Consider the following 14,524-nt stretch of genomic DNA (forward strand, 5'->3'; position numbering starts at 1 on the left):
GCATTTACTGGACTTGTACTTTCGTCTACATGTTCCTGAGCAAATGATGATAATTTACAAATGTGTAAACTATGAACATCAACTAGTTGAACCATAGGACTGGCTGGAAGACATAAACCCAGTTACATAGGCTTAAGAGCTTGGTGCCACAGAAACAAATTCTAGGAGCTCGTGATCACTTTCAAATTTAGCCATGTCTTCTTCGTCCAAGGTCACCCATGCCTCTATTCCGTCACCCGAGCTACTACTCAACAGTATGACAACATTCTTGATGGGCACATTACTAATGCATGCCCAGGTGGGTTTTCCCCATCCAAAATCAGTGTTGTATAGGGAAAACCTAATCCAACTGCTGAACCTGAAAAACTCAACCTCTCCTTCGGAGACCAATTCACTCGTTTCTTTTAGAGGCTCACAAGCATGTGAAAACCCGTCTTCACCTTGCAGTTTCCTCACACAATCATCATCGATCTTCCTTATTACTTTTCTTAATTGGACCACGAAGTCATGCAACTCTGGTTTGCTTTCATCTTTCATTATGGATGCAACAGCAACCCGCCAGATATTACCAAAAGAATGCTCTGGCAAAGGTGGAGCCATTCGTTCCCTTAAATACCCCACATGGGATATCGCCATTGATGGCCTGCCCCTACCCAATGTACCAATCTTTGCGTTCATGCTCGACTTGCATATAAGGGCTGTCAGAGCTTCCACACGAGTGGGAGCACGGCCGTCCGTGCACAATCCCTTGGATGCTTTGACTTTCAGCTTGGCCAAGCTGGATGCATCAAACACAAACCTCTTTGTCACGAACTTTTCTCTCTTGATCAAATTGGATGGCATGAAGATTTGTTTGTCCCTAGGTGGAAAGATGTTGGCTGAATTTAGGGAGGGAGTGATGTTTTCAAAAACACCGCGTGACCTTGTAGCCCAAGCATCAAGGAACGAAGACAATGTTGCACCATCTGCGATCTTGTGGGAAAGGCAGATTACAATGCCCATGCCACCGCAGTCAAAGAAGTTCAATTGAATGGCCATGGCTGCAACTGCCTTGTCCATTCTAATATTGTAGGGATCAAGTGGAAGAAGTTGTTGCACTAAATCCATTTCTGGAATTTTTAGTATCTCAGAGAGCTGAATGTTAGCTCTAGCTCTTGCGAAGGCAACAGCTCCGTCTTCACAATCCACGGATGCATTGCCCTCAATCCTTCCGGCCAAAGGGTAGAAACCGGTCAAGGTTTCCGATAAAGAGTTATTCAGCTTATCAACAATGGTGGTATCGTCAATGTTTTCAGGAGCTGAGTAGAAAAGAATGACTGGCACATAAAACATGGGAGCTATCTGCTCTAGCAAAGAGAGTTTGTAGCTCTTAAGGTGGTCTGGAATCGGAGATGATGGTTTGCATTGATCTTCAGAGACTATCTCAATCTTCATCTGCATTTTCACTTCTTTTTTTTTTCTGTTAAAATTGCAGTTACGGAGAAAGAGAACTTTGAGATGAAGATTAAGAACTAATTACAGCAAGATAAACTGATTACAGTTAATCTGTTTTCAAAACACTATTTATAAGCAGCTAATCTATTGCTGATAGCTACGCTTGCCAAACCTAACCATTTCAATTTTCAACCAACTCCTTGTTGAGCTTGGAGAGGATTTGGAAACTTGTTTAAGCTACTAGAAATTTGGAAGATTTAGGGTTGGTTTGGTATTGCTTCGCTTTGAAAAAAAAAAAGCTACTTCTACTGTGCTGTGAGAATAAGCAGCTGTGAAATAAAGCAGTAGGGTGTTTGGTAAACTTTTTTGTAAAAGTGCTTTTGAAAAGAAAAAAAAGCAGTATTATAGTGTTTGGTAAACTTTTATGTAAAACAGATGTGAAAAAAAACCGGTTTTTCAAGGCTGGGTTTTGCAGCTTTGTGTTTTAGTTTTTCACCCAAAACTGTGAAAAAAGCTGAAGTTGAATGTTTACCAAACACAAAAAAACTCCCAGCTTTTTTTTATACCCACTTTTTTCAAAATCACCTCAGTACCAAACGAGGCCTTAACTGGTCATCCAATGGATATTTACACGTGGCGTTGATTGATCGATTGCTTGGGAAGCAAGAACGTTGTATCACCATTGTGTGATGCATTAAAATTTCTTGGTTAATGTCAATGTCACGCATTAAAATTTCTTGTTTAATGTCAAAGTTACTGCTAGGTAGGTGATTAATGTCAATGTCACGCATTAAAATTTCTTGTTTAATGTTAAAATTTCTTGGATATGCTCTTAATAAACATAGTGAAAGCCAAGAATCAGAATAATTCCAATATAAACATAGTGAAAGCCAAGAATCAAAATAATTCTAATATAGAAATGTTTGGTTTGATGTGGTTTCGAGTTTGGTTTGGTCCCTTTTTGTGTATATTCTTTACATATGTTAACTGGAAAAAAAAATCATGGAAAGCTGGGCATGCTTTGCTTTGGCATGATGAAAAATGAAAGGGAACTTTAACAAAAAGTTTTCGGTACTGTTCATTTTAACGAAAAACCACATTTTTACACTAAAAATTTTTTGAATGGTCTGTTGCTCCTGAGTTGCTTGCATTTCTTGAAGCGGCATATCTTCGTAACACCTGAAAGCAAATGAAATCTCTAGAGTAAATAACAAGCAAAAAAAGCAAGTTGGCGGCGTGCAGGACATGCTTGCCGCGGCATAGATGATGTGACATGCTCACATATTACGCACATAAAACAACTTTCTTTTAATTTTTTATCAAGCCAAAGTGATAAATATAATTTGGTTGAAGAAGACATACATCTTGTGGTAGGCTAACGCTTGTGCCAGATTCATTAGAGTTGAACTTGTAAAGAGCCTTTTGTAAACACATGGAGGGAGGGGCATCTGCAGCGCATCAATAGATAAAAAAATGCTGAGAGAGAGAGGGAGGGAGGGAATGCAGAGAGAGAGAGAGAGAGATTTGACCTCGTTTTGCCCTCTTCGTCCCTTCTTAGACTGTCCATCACCAGTAAAAAGCTCCTGTAGTGCCTCCACGGCTACAGATCCACTATTATCCTGATGCATGCCTCCAAGAACATTGTCTGATAAGAGAGCAATGGGGGATATATCGGTTGCCCTCAAAAATGGAATAGGCACTGTATTACCAGCTGCATATATGGACCAAAGCTGCCATGAACATGAAAATAAGCAATTATATACTAGTGTTGAGCCTGTTGACAACCCGGTATTTTTTTAGGAAGGGCTGGTATTTAAGTCAAGGGGTTGGGATAATTTTAGATTAGTGATAAGAGAGGGAATTAGGGATGCCCCTTGAGGAGAAGAAATGAGGAAGGCATGTCCCACTGTGATAGGGACCTATCAACAGGCAAGCATAGACCTCAGAGCGAATATTACCTTATCTTGCATTGCAAAAGCTTTCCGGCTGACAGCTTCATTCTTCACTTTGCCACTGCTTATACTGCTTGGACCTCCAACCTGGACTTGAGATGTGCTTTTTGTCTTTATGCTCTGCTCAGATGCCTGTAGAGTGTGCGTAACTGGAATGCCGTTTTTGGTAATACTACTTGAATTTTCCTCCCTGATAGAGCATCATCGTAAATGTTGGTATCGTCAATGGTGGTATCGTCAACAATGGTGGTTTCTGATAAAGAGTTCTTCAACTTATCAACAATGGTGGTATCGTCAATGTTTTCAGGAGCTGAGTAGAAAAGAATGACCGGCACATAAAACATGGGAGCTATCTGATCTAGCAAAGAGAGTTTGTAGCTCTTAAGGTTGTCTGGAATCGGAGATGATGGTTTGCATTGATCTTCAGAGACTATCTCAATCTTCATCTGCATTTTCACTTTTTTTTTTTTTTTTCTGTTAAAATTGCAGTTACGGAGAAAGAGAACTTTGAGATGAAGATTAAAAACTAATTACAGCAGGATAAACTGATTACAGTTAATCTGTTTTCAAAACACTCTATTTATAAGCAGCTAATCTATTGCTGATAGCTACGCTTGCCAAACCTAACCATTTCAATTTTCAACCAACTCCTTGTTGAGCTTGGAGAGGATTTGGAAACTTGTTTAAGCTACTAGAAATCTGGAAGATTTAGCTGGTCATCCGACGGATATTTACATGTGGCGTTGATTGATCGATTGCTTGGGAAGCAAGAACGTTGTATCGCCATTGTGTGCTGCATTAAAATTTCTTGGTTAATGTCAATGCCACGCATTAAAATTTCTTGTTTAATGTCAAAGTTACTGCTAGGTAGGTGATTAAGTTTTAGACCAGGAGAGTTGCGAGGGTGATAAAACTGTTGATCAACCTATGGATTGCGAGATTAGGGTTGAACAAGTTTTTTAACCCAGAAGAATATGGAATTGGGTTTTCTTGGGTTGAAGAGTTATTTGAAGTGACCATGGCAGTTGTAGGGCTTGGGCTGGCTAGGATGTGTTCCTTTCATGTACACTCGTATCGTGTTGGGCAAACAAGCCGCTGACGGGGGATGACCCGTTTGAAATGCTTTTAGGAGAAGAACTTCTACTTCTAAGCGCTTTTATTATAAACACTTTTTTATTTGAAATGCAAGTGCTTTTTGGACAAACACTTAAATTGTTTTGATAATACCAAAACACTAGTAAGGTTTTTTTTCCACTAGAGCCGCTTTAAGTTTTTTATTTTATTTTTAAAGCGCTTTAAGATTGCAGGGGCTTGTAACTCAGTTGGGGTAGGAATGTAGGAAGGTAGGAATGTGGGTTTTTACACCAATCTTAATTATTGATGGCGGCGAATTCCGAGTCAAACAAATTCATGGTTTATAGGTATCTCATTATGGATTATAGCGAGGGAGCTACGTGTGACCTTTTTTAGTATTTTATTTTTAGAAAGTATAGGACATTTTTTAAATTTAAAGATTCATTTTACAACTTTGTTGTAGCACAAAAAAAAATCATACGTGGCACTTCAAATTTAGTTTTGTAGACTCTTGGATATGCTCTTAATAAACATAGTGAAAGCCAAGAATCAGAATAATTCCAATATAGAAATGTTTGGTTTGATGTGGTTTCGAGTTTGGTTTGGTCCCTTTTTGTGTATATTCTTTACATATGTTAACTGAAAAAAAAAATCATGGAAAGCTGGGCATGCTTTGCTTTGGCATGATGAAAAATGAAAGAGAATTTTAACAAAAAAACCTCTGGTACTGTTCACTTTAACGAAAAACCACATTTTTACACTAAAAAGTCAATTATGTTACTATTCACTTTACCCTTTATTTTATCCTTATCATTAAAACTCTAAGCTTTCAAGCCTTTTTCATTAGTTTTTCTAAAATTTTAAATGATTCAAATCTGAGAACTTGTTTCTGAGAGGAAGGATGCAAGAAGTTTGGATACAGGAGGACGGCCCTAACTAGCTGAGCCTAACCAACAAACTGCATTCGCATAATACAAACTTAAAAAAACCAAAAAAAAAAATAAAACAAAAAAAAAAAAAAAAGGGGCGGGAGATTCTTTTAAGTAATTATTAATCCAATAATTGAGAGGGAAACAAGTTAAGAAACAAGCTAGACTAGTTAAATAAATAGGCCCGATTGGATTATTAGTCCCTGACAGGTGATAAGATAGTTGGAAGATAGTCTATGTGGTAAAAAACTTAGAATTTAAGTTTTGTGATGAAATCTGTTAGGATTTATACCCAAAATGAAAATTCCGTTAACTTTCCGTTAATTATTAGCACGTGAGTCACACATATTAGGCTAACACAGAATTTTCCGTTAATTGTTAGCACGTGGGGATTACATGTGAAACTAACTTTATATTTTTAGTCTCACTAGTGAGCCTCATGTGCTAAAAATTAATGGAGAGTTGACGAAATTTTCAATTTTGGGTCTAAATCCTAACCGTCTTCATCACAGAGGCTTAAATCCTAATCTTTTCATCACAGGGGCCATCTTCCAACTACCATATTCCCACGGTAACTATTAATCCAATTAAACCAAATAAATACCAAGGCAATTAGTATGGACGATCAGTTTTTGATATTTTGTTGCAGAAAAGATCAATGTCTATTATGTTATTATTATATCATCCTTACGTGGTTGTTATGTCATTGTTGAGTTATCAATATATAATTAAATATGTCATCATTACTAAAGCTGATCATTTCTGTAACCAAATCTCAAAAGCTGATCATTCCTTCTAACTCCGTTAAATATCGTGTACATTGATAAGTACTCTTAATCACTTGAACTATAAATACCTAGGCTAGTCCAAAATAGACAAGAAAGTACTTTAAAATAAACAAATATTTCCTAATCACCACCTTATTTTAGTTACCCGTTTTAGGTAGTCTTTAATTTTGTCCTAAACGATTAAGGTACCTTATGTTTTCCTAGTCAATTAGGGTACTTTTATACTCACTATTTAAAAACACTTGTGTGCGTGACTTGTTTTTGGGATCCATCTTTTTTAGTTGATCAAACTCAAACAACAATCGTTCTAAACGCAACGAAGATCTAACTAGCTAGCTAAGCTTCTAAGCTTCAGAGATATCATCATCTATGGCAATGGCACCCATCATCACCGGCTGTCTCTCCATTATTTTTGGTCTGGACTCCTGCTTCTCCTTCTTTTTAACGGCTTTCCTCACCCACGAGACGTTATCCACATTCGACGAAAACCCCTTCCTAGAGTGCCCGTGGCCGTGGCCAGGCGAGATTCCTCCTTCCGGTTTGGATCAATATTATTAGCGTTCCATGCTTCCAGCTGCAATTTTAAACTACGTACGTTCTGTATTGCTGTACAAGATATTATTAATTAATGTTGTTAAATCAGCTTAATTAGTGTCTTTAATTTCTATGTGTATACCCATTTTCTTCGTTTATAAATTTAATGTATTACGCGTAGAATTATGAACTTGTGTCGCATATTATGCCTCATGCATATTATGTAAAAAAAAAAAAAAAAATAGTTCAAATCCACCTTGCTCAGACTCCCCGGTTAATTAAACATAATAATTAAGGATTTTGCATGCAGAAGAAAAGAAAATTAAGAGCTATAGCTTATCAGTGTTTATAACTAGTAACTACTATGTACACCTTTAATTAACATCTCCCAACTTAAGCTTCACCAAACAAAATATGATCAAATCTATCACCTTTCACTATACACCATCTGGTCTGACACATATACTTCATAGGAAAGTAATATTTTCGTGTATACGTACATGGAAGGTATAAATCTAGGTACAGTAGCTAGAAGTTTGATGTTGTTCAAGTTAGTAGAGTTCATGTTTGCTTACCACCAACTGCTATAAATTAAAGAACAACATGAACGACTATTAACATATCAAACATGCACACGACAAGGTGGCTAAATAATAACCGTACTTGTATATTATTAGGCACCCATAATGTTGAATTTTTTAGGTCGATGGGTCGAATGCCCCACTCCAACAACACCGATACTGTCCCCAACGTGATAATTACCAATTGTCCAATCCATCAGGTGTGGGGTTTTATCACAAAAGACTTCGATGTTAGTTAGAGTGGGGTAATCCTATTTAAATAAATTGCTTTTCTTCTTTCCCTCTAGCCGATGTGGGATTCAACACATAGTACTTTAAATCAGCTCATCTTGGGGAAGAGATCCTCTCCATATCTCTCCCACCAAAGCCACCAAGTCCACTCATCCGGGCCCTTGAAATTTGATCCAACGATTACAAACAGGGAGCCCCTTAAAAGTTATAATAATTTTAGCCGTTGGATCAAATTTCAAGGGTCCAGATTAGTGGCTTTGGTGGGAGAGATCTCTCTTCCCCTCATCTTGTACCACTATATTAGTGACTATCGATCTATTTTCTTGAAGTAACCACTTTAATGATTTTTTTTTATTGGATGAATTTAATTTTAAGTTATATCAGTTTCATCCATCACTAGTACATAACAGCATATTTACCACATCAATTCCATCACGGGCATCAACAGCTCGTGGTAGAAACTATAGAAAACTTCATTTTAATCCTTGGCAAAAATGATTTTTTGATTAAAACCATGAGTAAGATCAAAATCTAATTTTAGTCCCTTAATACATTAATAGCCTCATTTATTAATTATATTTTGATTTTTAATTATTTATCTTTTTCTTTCTAATTTTTAATGTATTAATTTTATTTCATTATAATTTTTATTTTCATTTCATTCATCGTAATATATTTTGTTGTGAACATTTAGATAAACTAATTTTTGTTATACAATATATTTCGATGTACTTTATCTTCTTCATTTAGGTATATTAAATTCATTATAATACATTTCGGTGCATACATTTAGGTACACACATTTCGGTACCTACATTTCGATACAAACATTTAGGTACATTAATTCAATATAATACATTTTCGGTACTAACATTTCGGTGCATACATTTCGGTACACACATTTAGGTACATTAATTTAATATTAAAACATTTCGTTGCATATATTTATGTACATACATTTTGGTACTAACATTTAGGTACATTAATTGAGTCTTTTAAATTTGAAGAATGTTAAATAAAATTAATAAATTAAAAAACTCTTTTTTGGTCAAAAAATAAATTAAAATTTGTGTATTAATAAATTTAAATATTTAATGGGAGACATTAAATAAAATGCACATTAATTATTTTGAATTAAGGACACATTAGGGACTGAAATCAATATTTAATCTAACACCAGTTTTTTTTTAAATTTTAATCTTCTTGAAGGATTAAAGTTCAAAAACCCCTAGAAACTATTCAATTACCACGGTTAAATGTAGCTCGTGGTAGATAACATTAATTCACCACGGTCAAATTCTGGTCCGTTGTTAAAAGTAAATAATCTACAACGGTTTTTAATCCCGTGATGAAATATCAAAACCACCACGCGATATGCTCGTTGTGGTTACTTCAAACTACCACACAGCCTTTTGAAAATTCACCACGCCATCGGCCCGTGGTGGATTTTTTTTTTTTTATAAATATTTTGAAGGATATTAAAATATAAAATCCCAATTATTTCCCCTCCCGTGAAACTGTGAAACTGGACGAAAACCCTAAAAAGAAAACGTCAATCCTTCTGTTTCTCCATCTCTTCCGTCTCCGCCGGCTGGTCTCAGATCAATATTCTGATTTTTCTGAAACGATGACATTTATCAACTGAGGTTATGAAGGCTTTACATATTCCTAGAGGAGTACGTCGTGTGCTTTTACGAACATCAAATACTGACAGGTAATATATTCGTTGTATTTTTGTTTTTTTTTACTCTCGTGTGTGAATCCACATCGGGGGAAGTATAATGTTTATATTCTATATCTTTTCCAATGTACTGCTGACTCCAATTTACAGTGCACAGTTTGTATTCTGTATTTTTATTTTCTTTGGTCGTCTCTCCAGTCATCTCTCCCTCAATCCGTGGCAACCTCTCTACATCACTCAGGTTTCTTTTATCCTATATCTTTTGATTTCGTTTTCTTGTTATGAATAAGCATTTAAATTATCATTGATCATCGAACTTGGAGATGTGTATGCATTCTTGTGGCTTACAGCTTGCAAATTTATCTTCCAGCATTTCGCTCTCACACATCCATCCAAAGGCACACACTTTTCACATCATCATCGTAAATATATAATTTTGAGTTGAGAAGTATATTTTTACTATTTTGTTCTTCCAATTCAATAAAAAAATTGTATTTCACGCCCCAAAATCAACCCCATGTTACGAGGATTGTGTCATGGAGCACACTTGCTTGAAATTAGGTTCCCTAACTGCATGTTTTTACTGTTTTGTTCTTCCAATTCAATAAAAAGTTTGGATGTTGCAGCTACTGCTGTATATACATATATATAACAACAACATTCAAACTAGTAAAGAGAAGAATGAACTTCTATATATATTATCAATGTAGTAATGAATAAATAGAGAATAAATGTATACAATTAATCTGTTCAGACCAAAAACAATGTACAATCTTTAAAGGCCAAACTGTATCATCAAAGTTGATCAACCTCTTCTTCCTTAAGTTTTGGTGTAATATTGGAAATTAGGTGTGTATAGTGCAGTAGTAATCAAAGTAAGAAGGGGTGCCCTTAATATACATATATACACGCGCATATATATATATATATATATATATATATATATATATGTATGTATGTATGTATACAGCACGAACCAGTTATATATAAGGAAAAAATATATGCAGTAGTAATACTTCGATCAATTGAAACTGCAAATTCGACTATACTAGTGTAAATGTTGTAAAGAAAATGCTTGTTCACTTTTTTTATATAATATTTTCCTGCTAATTCACAGCAAATGATCTCTTTGCTAATTCACAGAAAATGCTTGTTGACTTCTTTTTTTTATATAAGATTGATTGCTAAGAAGATGGTTTCTATGTGTCTTGTTTGTATGAATCGTATGTACTAGCAAATGGTTTCGTGTATGTATTAATTTGATATTTGTAATTTAAGTTTTGATACAAGTTATACTTGAATAAATATATATAATATGTGTGTATGTGTGTGTGTGTGTATATATATACATATCATATTTTAGTATATTTTGCCATTAAGTTGTGAGTTGTGGTTATTTTAGGATTACTTTTGAGAAGCATTGTTGGAAACGATCATTGTCAACTATCTGATTGCAATGGACAAAGATTGGCTAACATTTTCGAGGTATATTATCTGCCTCAATGAATTTCATTTTTGACATTGATAACTAGGGTCTGTTTAAAGTGATTAAGATTTATTTATAATACAGACCATCAACAGAATACAGAGAGGGTGCACAAAAGTTTGTACAAGTAGCTAAAGAATATGGAGGAAATCGAGATAAGATCATTTGCCCGTGTATAATATGTCAAAACCAATGTTTTCAACTACCTACGATTGTGTATGAACACTTGATTATGAATGGAATAGATCCTTCATATACTACTTGGGTGTTCCATGGTGAACAAGAACCTATTCTTCAACAACATGACTATGCCAACGTGACAGAAACATATCAGATGTATAGGGATGTCTTGGCTGAAGATGATGGAACCGGAAAAGCAAATTTGCTAATTGGAGATGAGAATTTCAAACAAAAGGTTGAAGAAGCTGAAGCTCCTTTATATGAAGGTTGTACGAAGTACACAAAGTTGTCAGCAACTGTAGTTTTATTCATTTTTCTTTTAATCTTGTAAATGATTTTTAAATGTATAGGATGACATTAAGTTGGCTAATGAAATGCCAACAACAGACAATGGTTCTATAAAAGAGGATGCCTTATCACAAGCACTTGGACCTGAACATCGAGGTCGACTTCGAGGAGGTGGTTACGGGGTTACACCTTCTAGATACAATGCCCAAACATATGCCAGCATGAGTAATCGAGAGCTTAGAGACCGACTACAAAATGTCGAAGGAAAATTGCGGGAAGTGTTTGATCTTGTGTTGGCTAAACAACAAAATGAGGTAATTATATATGCAACTTTGTATATACTTATAAAAATGATAAAAGATTTACGGCATATCACTGCAGGGAAATATATTCTAACTTCTAATCATATCGCTGCAGGGAAATGGTAAAGAAACTAATACCAATGATGCAATTCAAGTCTCCACAAATAGGCCTCAGGTAAAAATGTGTCATTAGTAAATATAGGTATTTTGTTGAATCTGAAACTGATCAACTTCTATTTCTTACGTATTCACTAGTCACAGGGAGGCAGTATAGATCTCCAAAGAACTAAGAATGGTGTAAAACAGGTTACCAATTCCAGTTACCAGGTTTCCAGATCATCTCCCTAGGTATGAAACTGATTTTGTTTAAGTTGTCTCGATGTCTTCATCATTAGATAGAAGGAAAATAGTGAACGTGTTCTTAGGAAAACTGATATTTTCTATAAGATGTATGTGTGTGGCTCTGTAAGATATATGTGTATGGTTGTTTTTTTCTTCAAATCAGAATTAAATGAAAACGAAAAACTTCTCACCATAAAGTCTCTAGCATGTATTGTTCCCATCTCCACCAACTGACCATTCTCTAATCCCAGTTGTTTCACTATGTATTCTTTTGCTCAGCCAATTTCCATCTTTGTGGCTCCATTGGCGGCAGAGCAAATTTCGTTTTTGTTATTAGATATTAGATTTTTTTTGTTTTGTGAGGTCATTCCTGTGTACAAATATACTAAGACATAGCAGATGTTGATAATTAGATTGTTTTTGTTTTGTTATTAGATACAATGTGATAGAAGAAGTGCACGAGAAGTTGACGATGCTTCTAGACAAGCTTCCAAAGCTAGTTCCCAGGTATTCGAGAACAAGTACTAAATAGTTTGCTTATGAAACTTATGAGATTTTGATATAAACTGATCGAATTTTGTGTCTTCCATGTTTGGTTGTCACAGAAAAGTAGTCCAAACATACAAAGAGACATCATTAAGGGAAAAGAAGGTTCTAAAGCCACTTCTCAGGTAGTAACACACGCTTGATAATAATTGTTAAATAGTTTGATAACTTAATCATTTAAAATTGATGTTCTTATTTGATTTCTTTATGCTAGTTACAACCTGTTGGTATTTTACGAGGGTCTTCATGCAAGTTACTAAATTGGCTCGGAAATGGACAAGTTGTTGCAACTGGAGAAATAGAATCAACAAATCCTGAGGCGAAAGTTCATCACATGGTGCTTGGTCCTGATTGTTGGAAAGTTTGGGTAACTGTTGTCAGAGTGGAGAATATATCTTTGTACCGCCCTACAAGTGAATTTCGTGTCCTGGAGGATGCTATATCTAGTACAATTGCCTGGCCATCAAAGTACGTCCAAGTTGGAGAGTAATTTTAGTTCGTACTTAGACTAGAAAATGGTACTTTGGCACTACATGGATAGTACTTTATGACTTCCGTTGTTTATGTATTCATTAGGCACTACATGGATAGTACTTTATGACTTCCATTGTTTATGTATTCCTTTGGAAACTCAAGTATTTTTAAATTATGTTATAATAATATCAAGTATTTTTTATGTAGTTATTATATTGTAGTAAATATGCAATTTTGTTGGTTATTCTGTACTAAAATATATAAATACAGATATATATATATATATATTTGTTAAATATTTTTTTTTAATTTTGGAAAATAATTTATAACGGGCATTAGCTGTGGTCAATTAGTAATTGACAACGGTCATAGCATGTGGTGTTAGATCTCAATCTATCCCGGGTACAATCCGTGGTTATATTACATTTGACAACGGTCATAGCCCGTGGTAGAAACTAAGACTTTTTATCACATCCAGAATACTAACGGGCACAGTGTCCGTGGTGGATTGCAATTTATCACGGGCATTCACCGTGATAGATGAGCTTGGTAAATAAATAATGTCACCCTTCCTACCATCGAGTTAAGACGTGTACTCGACCAGATGCCAACTCAGATTACAAGTCAGCAGAGCTGAACAGGGACGAAAGCAGCTGTTCAATTCATGCAATGGTTGGGAGGAAGAAAACATCAGAAATAGAAACGTCAAAGTTGGCAAAAAGCCAGTTTATATTTCCCTTTTTGTATTCCTTGCGAGTTTAGTTATCCTTGTTTAGGTAGGTAAGCCTCATACTTTTCTCCCAGTTACTATCGGAATTTACACTTTCCTAATCAGTTAGAGATATATATGTCACTATTTAAACACACTTAAGTTGTTTATGTCACTGTTCTATCCTCTACACGATCAATATCAGTACCAGCTATCAACAAACAACAGCACTTACTTCCCAGTACTGTAACGAAGTTCTAGCTAGCTAGAGATCGAGATAGCATCATCACATTCAACAATGGCAGCAATGTTCACAACATATTTTTCCATTCTTTTTGGTCCCAACTCCTGTTTCTCCTTCATGCGATTAGCTGCGCTCTTCGTCCACGAGTTATTATCCATCGTCGACGAAAACTCCACTGTTGGGCACCCGTGGACGGGTTTTTATCAATATTTTTAATGTGTGTGCGAGCTGGAGTACTCCTTGGGCTTCAAAGCAGCAGGCACGCGCTTTGTTTACGAAGGCAATTTGTATGGTTATGTAATTAACATAATAATAAGATCATGTTCAGTTTAACCATAATTTATCTGCATCGTAGAATACAAAAGACAATATGAAATGAACGTCTATGTTCAGTTTAACCATAGTTTTCTCGAACAAATATAAAAACAGTGAACATGGGATATGCCAGTTAAAATTTGGTGACTTAATGACACTGGTATAATGCCACATGGTGTCAATAAAATAAAAATTTGTGAAAAAATTTGTGCACACGTCCTTATTAATTGGCACGTGACGTCACATGGACACATAAAGCAAAATAATATATGTGCATGTACGTATGTATGCAAAATTACTAATCTTGGTTTCTAAAGCATGTGGAAATGATGTTGCAAGGTATTAAAGCTAATTAAATAAACTGAAAATATGACTTTAGTCCTTGCAACTCAATTTTCTCCACTTAAAATCCAACATAAGTTTTTTACTCGAAT

General features: G+C 35.3%; 3 protein-coding genes across 3 annotated transcripts; 1 reads left to right on the forward strand and 2 right to left on the reverse strand.

Moving 5' to 3' along the window:
- Positions 1-36: 36 nt before the first annotated feature.
- Positions 37-1,516, reverse strand: LOC103452404 (stemmadenine O-acetyltransferase-like). The gene has a single exon (XM_008391892.4). The coding sequence runs from the start codon at positions 1,438-1,440 to the stop codon at positions 133-135; it is 1,308 nt and encodes a 435-aa protein (XP_008390114.2). The 5' UTR covers positions 1,441-1,516; the 3' UTR covers positions 37-132.
- A 740-nt stretch (positions 1,517-2,256) lies between these two features.
- Positions 2,257-3,584, reverse strand: LOC103452405 (serine/threonine-protein kinase 1-like). The gene is made up of 4 exons (XM_017336804.3): positions 3,393-3,584; positions 2,964-3,164; positions 2,797-2,882; positions 2,257-2,613 (listed from the first exon to the last, which is right to left on the reverse strand). The coding sequence occupies exons 1-4, from the start codon at positions 3,402-3,404 to the stop codon at positions 2,418-2,420; spliced, it is 495 nt and encodes a 164-aa protein (XP_017192293.2). The 5' UTR covers positions 3,405-3,584; the 3' UTR covers positions 2,257-2,417.
- Positions 3,585-9,030: 5,446 nt separating this feature from the next.
- Positions 9,031-13,028, forward strand: LOC108170964 (uncharacterized). The gene is made up of 10 exons (XM_070810433.1): positions 9,031-9,237; positions 9,403-9,445; positions 10,607-10,689; positions 10,775-11,136; positions 11,258-11,472; positions 11,576-11,635; positions 11,716-11,808; positions 12,238-12,309; positions 12,408-12,473; positions 12,563-13,028. Exons 3-7 carry the CDS (start codon positions 10,661-10,663, stop codon positions 11,806-11,808), a joined length of 759 nt encoding a protein of 252 aa, XP_070666534.1. The 5' UTR covers positions 9,031-9,237; positions 9,403-9,445; positions 10,607-10,660; the 3' UTR covers positions 12,238-12,309; positions 12,408-12,473; positions 12,563-13,028.
- The last annotated feature ends 1,496 nt before the right edge of the window (positions 13,029-14,524 follow it).

Source organism: Malus domestica, chromosome 13 (assembly GCF_042453785.1).
Source record: "Malus domestica chromosome 13, GDT2T_hap1".
Lineage (NCBI taxonomy): Eukaryota > Viridiplantae > Streptophyta > Magnoliopsida > Rosales > Rosaceae > Malus > Malus domestica.